We start from the raw sequence: 6,412 nt of genomic DNA, 5'->3' as shown, positions 1-6,412 counted from the left end.
TATGTAGAGGACAAAAGAATTTGGTGGGAGAATGTCAAATTTTTAGTGAAAAAATTCACTATCAGGTATTGTGTGTTAAAACAGAAATGTAAAAGGAATAAAGAAAAAAAGATAAGAGAAATATTGGAGAAGCAAATAGATGATGAACTACAAGATGTACAAAAAATAAAAGAAATACAGGAAGAACTGAAAGAGATGGAAGAAAATAAATATAAAGGGGCGATGTTGAGGAGTAAAGCAAAATATTTGGTTGAAGGGGAAAAATGCACAAAGTTTTTCTTTGATTTGGAAAGAAAAAAAGGAAGAGCCGAAATGATAAAAGGCATAAAAAAGGGAAATGGTGAAATAGTAGAAAAAAGTGGGGAAATTTTAAAAGAAGTAAAAGAATATTTTGAAAAGCTTTTTAGTGCAGAAGGGGTAATGGAGAGAGAAAAAATGGAACTAATAGGATTAATTAAAAAAAAAGTGGGCAAAGAAGAGAAGGAAGAGTGTGATCAAAGCATAAGTAAAGACGAGATAGAAAGAGCAATAAATGAATTGAACAAAAGGAAAAGTCCAGGCATTGATGGTTTAGGTAGTGAGTTTTATGTAACTTTTAAAAGCATCTTAATAAATGATTTAAGGGATGTTTATGAGGAGATTTTTAAAAAAGGAGAAATGATGTTAAGAATGGGTATGGGATTGATGAAGCTAATATATAAGAAGAAGGGAGAAAAAACAGAACTAAAAAACTATAGGCCTATCACAATGCTAAATACCGACTTAAAGATTTTAGCAAAAATTTTAGCAAATAGATTAAAAGAGATAATGCCAAAGATAATCACAACAAACCAGGTATATGGAGTAAAAGGGAAAGACATCGCGGATACAACAATGAGTATAAAAGACACGATAAGGTACATGAGAGAAAAAAAGAAAGAAGGGTACATAATTAGCTTAGATTTCGAAAAAGCATTTGACAGGGTGGAACATGAGTATCTTTTTGATATTTTAAGAAGTTTTGGGTTTGGGAAGAATTTTATTAAATGGATTCATATTTTATATAAGGGAGCGTTGACAAGAATAAAATGTAATGGCTTTTTAACAAAATGTTTTAGAATAACACGATCAATAAGACAAGGTTGTCCTTTATCGGCTCTTTTATACTCGTTGGTGGCAGAACCGCTTGGATTAGCAATAAAACAAGAAAAGGGAATAAAAGGAATAGCGATTGAAGAAACCATAGAGGAGAATAAAATCTTTCAATATGCAGATGACACAACAATTATAGTTAAAGAAGAAGAAAGTGTGAAAAAAGTAATGGAAATAGTGCAGAGGTTTTGTAAGGGGTCAGGAGGAAAAGTGAATAAAGAGAAAACAGTGTACATGAGATTTGGAGAGACGGTGGACTTAACAGGGAATTTTAAATTTGCAGAAGTAAAAGAAATGAAGATTTTAGGGATTTTAATGGGGAAGGACGAAGAAAAAGTGAGAGAATCCCTGTGGGAAGAAATAGTGGGAAGCATTGAAAGAAGATTGAACTTTTGGAAACTGAGGACACTTAATCTAAAGGGGAAGGTTTTAATCCTGAATGTTTTAATGTCATCAAAATTGTGGTATTTTTTATATGTGACATCTATGCCAGTGTGGGTGGAAAAACGGCTGAAAAGATGTTTTTTAGATTTTTTATGGGAAGGGAAACCAGCGAGAATTGCGTACAATACTTTAATAGGGGTGGTGGAAAAGGGAGGTTTGGGATTAATGGATGTGGAGCAAAGGAAAAATAGTCTAAGAGTTAAATTGGTCAAAAAGTATCTGGATGAAGGAAACAAAGCAGAATGGAAAACATCAATGGAGTATTTTTTAAACAAATGTGGGAATTTTAATCTGGGGGACAATATTTTATGGATGAGAACAAAAGAGTGGATGACGGAGGCTTTGCCAAAGTTTTATAGAGAGGTTTTAAGTGCTTGGGGAAAATTTTTAGTTAATGTACGATACAATTTACATGGAAGAGAAAACATTTTAAATCAGCCTTTATTCCTAAACACTGGCATTTTAAATCAAGGGAAGGAAATCTATTTTAAAAAATGGTTGGAAGTTGGAATAGTTAAAGTGAGAGATGTTTTATATGAGTATAAAGAAGGTTTTTTACCGACCCAGTACATTAGAGATGTGATGGAGGAAGCTAAAGAAGAAATCAGTAGACAAGAAATAAAAAACAAGTACGAAATTATAAAAAATGCAATACCTAAGCAATGGACAAAAAAAATAGAAACTATGGAAGAGGGGAAAGATGAAAAGGATGTGTATGTAATACTGGGAGAGAAATTGTGGATTTTAAAAGAATGTACAGTGAAAATGTTTTATGGTTTTTTTAGAGATGCAGTTTTTAAGAAACCAAAGATAAGTGAGTTTTGGCAGAAAACATTTGAAGGTTTAAAAGAAGAAAATATTTGGAACAACATGAAAGGGAAGATTATTGAGATAAAATTGGAAAATTTGGAGTATTTTATCAGACAGAGAGTGATCTTTACAGATGCAATGTTAAATAGAATCGGAATGGAGCAAAGTGCCACATGCAAAGTATGCTGGGAGAAAGATGAAGGTTTTTTACATTTGTTTTTATACTGTAAAGCTTTGAAGGATTTTAATGAAAAATGTAAGAGAATTATTGGAGACTTGGAGGGGGAGCGAGAAGCAGAAGATAAAGAATGGAACAAGATTATAATGTTAGGGTGTGACAAAAAGAATAAAAACGGAAAGGTGATCAATTTGTTTGTAATGCTGATGAAAAGTGCGATTTGGGAAAGAAGAGTAGTGGCAAAACAAGAAAAAGTTGTACTGGATGTATGGTTGGTGTTGAAAAGAAGGTTGGAAAAATATATGGAATGTTTGTACTGTTATTTTAAACAGGAACAGAGAATGGAGGAATTTTATAAGGTTTTTACTCCTGAGATTTACTTGGTCTTTAATGATTTTAATGTGGAAATGCCAGGAAGGGAATAATTTATTTTTAAAAATGTGCTTGTTTTAACTTGTTTTTAATGAAATGTTTTCCTGTATTGGGGATGTTTTTTTCTGTTTTGTTTTGTTTTTGTTCTTTGTCTTTTATTTTAGTCTTATGACTAAGAAAGTAACAGTTTTATGTGGCAAAGTATGTTTTATATGATGATATTTTTTCAATAAAAAAAAAAAAAAAAAGCACGCCCGATCTCGTCCGATCTCGGAAGCTAAGCAGGGTTGGGCCTGGTTAGTACTTGGATGGGAGACCGCCTGGGAATACCAGGTGCTGTAAGCTTTTGCTTCTCCTGGATTGCTTGAACTCATACACTTCCCCCTGCCACAGCTGTGATTTTTATTCATTCATCCTTGGAAATAGGTTGGGGGGGATTCAGGTATTTTCTTTCAATTGTGCTTGCTCTGTGGCAAATGACAGCCAGGTCCTTTTTCTTGCCGCCTCCAGGGGGCAGTCCAGAGGCTGGTTTTATTTTTTTGCTGCCTCTTGACAGCAACACACAGAGCAGGAAAGTACAAACCAAGTGCTGTGCTGCCGCAAAATTTGTTGGACATTTTCCATAGAAAGTGTGCAGAGGTCTTTCTTTGAGTAGGGAAGAGTTTGCGTTGGCCCAGTGGCTTATTGCTACGTGTTGAGCGTTGGATTGTGCAGCCGAGTTTTCCCTCTTTTAGCAAACAACGTGGAAGCTAACGTACAGGTAAGCAGGAAAAGGCACTGTGGCCGGCTCCAATGAAATCGTATGTGCAGGAAGGAGGCACTTCACTTTTTTACAATTAATAAAACAACAAATAAATGAATGAATGAATGAATGAATGACCGGTTGTCAGGACAGGGTCTGTTTTTCCTATCTTTTTTCTTTTTCTGAAACTACAGACCAAGACACGTGTCAAGGAGTGAGGCCCAGGCAGCGGGCTTTCTTTAAATAGCCCTCTGTTCACAGCAACTCTCGCTTACGGCCATACCACCCTGAGGGCGCTAGAGTGCAAACAGGAAGTGATTTGGCAACAGTTGGGAGAGGAAGGCTCTCCCACACCTTTGTTTGTTTTGTTTGTTTTTTTTCTTTTGGATTTTTGTAGATTTTTTCTGTGAACTATTTTTGTTTTTGTTTTTTTGCTTTTTTCTTGGTTTCAAACCACCTAACAGCAGCTTAACGCTGTCTGGAAGGTGGTGGTTTTTTGTTGTTTTTGTTTTTTTTTTGTTTATATATACAATGGACGGATTTTTGGTTAACAATTCGGAAATGGCTGGAGAGACACGGAGAAACAACGACAATGGACTGGAATACCGACAACGAGCTGGAAACCGAAAGGATGGAGAAGCGAGGAAAAGTTTTGAGACAAGGAAGTACCTGAAAGAGGCGACTTTGATTGTGAATGTGGATGGAGCGAACGATGCTAAAGCAGAGGATATTATTAAGGCAGTAACGGAGCGAATTGGAGGAGGAACAATTTTGGCGGTGAGACCGAGACAAGGAAAAGAGTATGAACTGACACTGGAGATGGAAGAAATGTGCGACAAATTGATAGATGGACTGACAGTAAAAGGAGCTAACTGTGAGGTAAAAAAACTGCAGAACAGGGACTATGTTGTTTCTTTCATGCATTTGCCCGTTTATTTGGAAGATGAAGGGATTATAGAAAAATTGAAGGGATGGGGGGTTTTCCCCATATCAAAAATTAAAAGGAGACTATATCCGGGCACTAACATTGAGGATGGCACAAGGTTCGTCAAAGTGAGGTTCCCTAGAGAAGTGGTTTCCCTACCGTACAGCACGAAACTGGACACAGCAGAAGGGCCGCAATATTTCCGGGTGATGCACAGTCACCAGGTGAAAACATGTCGGTTGTGCATGAGCCCGGAACATCTGGTGAAAGATTGCCCTGATTTTAAGTGCTATAAGTGCGAGGAGAGGGGACACTTCGCACGGGACTGTAATGCCGTTAAGTGCCCGGAATGCCAAGAGTTTTTAAATAAATGCGTGTGTTGGATGGAAGAGGAGGAAGGATGGGGAGGAGAACAGGTGAACGGGCAAATGCATGAAAGCAACAACGAGGAGGAAAGAAACAACGAAGAGGAGCAAGAAGCAGAGAAACCACAACAAAAGGAAACAGAAGAGGAAACAAACAATGGAGAGGAGAGAGAAGACGGTAAAGAGAAAGAAAGCGATGAAGAACAAACACAAGGAGGAGATTCAGAGTGGACACTAATGGAAATATCTTCAAGATCTAAAACTTTTCTGGACGAGATGGACAAAGAGGGACAAAGAGAAAAGGAACAAAGCAAAGAAACGGACAGTGAAGGAGAGAATACGACAGAGGAGATGGAGAAGGACAGAGCGGGGAGAGGATTAATAAGAAGAAGATCGTTGAAGGTAACGCCAAATGTGAAAACTGCAAGGAAAAAAGTGCTGAAAACAGGACTAGTGAAATGTTTAAATAGGTATGAAGCGTTAAAGGATTTGGAGGAGGAAGGCTGAGATGATGGGTTTTAGGTATTTATTACTTTTCTCTTTAATGGTTTTAAGTTGTGTGACTTTTAATGCGAGAGGACTTTTGGACTTGAAAAAATTTGAAAAAGTCAAAGAAAAATGTAAAAGAGAAGACATTATTGTGCTACAAGAAACAAATTGGAGAGAAAATGTGATGAATGATTATAAAAAGAGATGGGAAGGAGGAATTTTATACAATAATGGAGACGGGAGGTTTGGGAGAGGTGTGGCTTTTTTAATGAAGGATGATGTTTTTAAAGTGAGTAAAATTGTATACAAAGATAAGATGGGGAAATGTATGGTGGTTGAGACAAAATATGAAGGAAGAGAATTGATTTTAGTAAATGTACATGCACCAACGGAGGAGAAGGAAAAGAAAGAGTTTTTTAATGTTTTAAGAAGTATTATAAAGAAGTACAAGGAAATAATAATGATGGGGGATTTTAACACTGTTTTTAGTAAACAGGATATGGCAGATGGTATGGTTTTTAAAAGTGACATGGGAAGGAAGGAGTTAAAAGCACTAATGGAGGAGAATAATTTGATAGATGTGTGGAGGGAAAGGAATGAAAAGAAAAGGGAATTTTCTAGAAGACAAATTGTAGGTAACTTTATGTGTCAAACAAGAATAGATATGGTTTTATGTACAAGAAATATAGAAGGGTTTATAGAGAAATTAAGGTATGAAGAAACAAGTTTGAGTGACCACAAGCCATTTTTCATACAGTTGGATTGGGATACAGGAAAAAGAGGGCCAGGTGTATGGGTTTTAAATTCAGACATTTTAAAAGATGAAGGTTATGTTTTAACAATAAAAGAGATGATTGAAACCGAAAAAGAAAACAGAATGTATGTAGAGGACAAAAGAATTTGGTGGGAGAATGTCAAATTTTTAGTGAAAAAATTCACTATCAGGTATTGTGTGT

General features: G+C 36.2%; 2 protein-coding genes across 2 annotated transcripts in view; both read left to right on the top strand.

The window, feature by feature from the left end:
- Nucleotides 1–4,737, top strand: part of LOC127449158 (uncharacterized) — a 17,139-nt gene extending 12,402 nt beyond the window's left edge. The window contains exon 2 of the mRNA XM_051712392.1: nt 1,730–4,737. The gene's annotated coding sequence lies outside the window, so the exon portion shown is untranslated. The remainder of the gene's footprint in view (nt 1–1,729) is intronic.
- The window catches only part of LOC127449159 (uncharacterized), a 10,028-nt gene extending 4,554 nt beyond the window's left edge, over nt 1–5,474 (top strand). Inside the window, exon 2 of the mRNA XM_051712393.1 lies at nt 4,557–5,474. Coding sequence (XP_051568353.1) covers nt 4,557–5,474 — 918 coding nt within the window. The remainder of the gene's footprint in view (nt 1–4,556) is intronic.
- The last annotated feature ends 938 nt before the right edge of the window (nt 5,475–6,412 follow it).

Source organism: Myxocyprinus asiaticus, chromosome 12 (genome assembly GCF_019703515.2).
Source record: "Myxocyprinus asiaticus isolate MX2 ecotype Aquarium Trade chromosome 12, UBuf_Myxa_2, whole genome shotgun sequence".
Taxonomy (NCBI): Eukaryota; Metazoa; Chordata; class Actinopteri; order Cypriniformes; family Catostomidae; genus Myxocyprinus; species Myxocyprinus asiaticus.
This window is presented reverse-complemented; position numbering and strand designations above follow the sequence as displayed.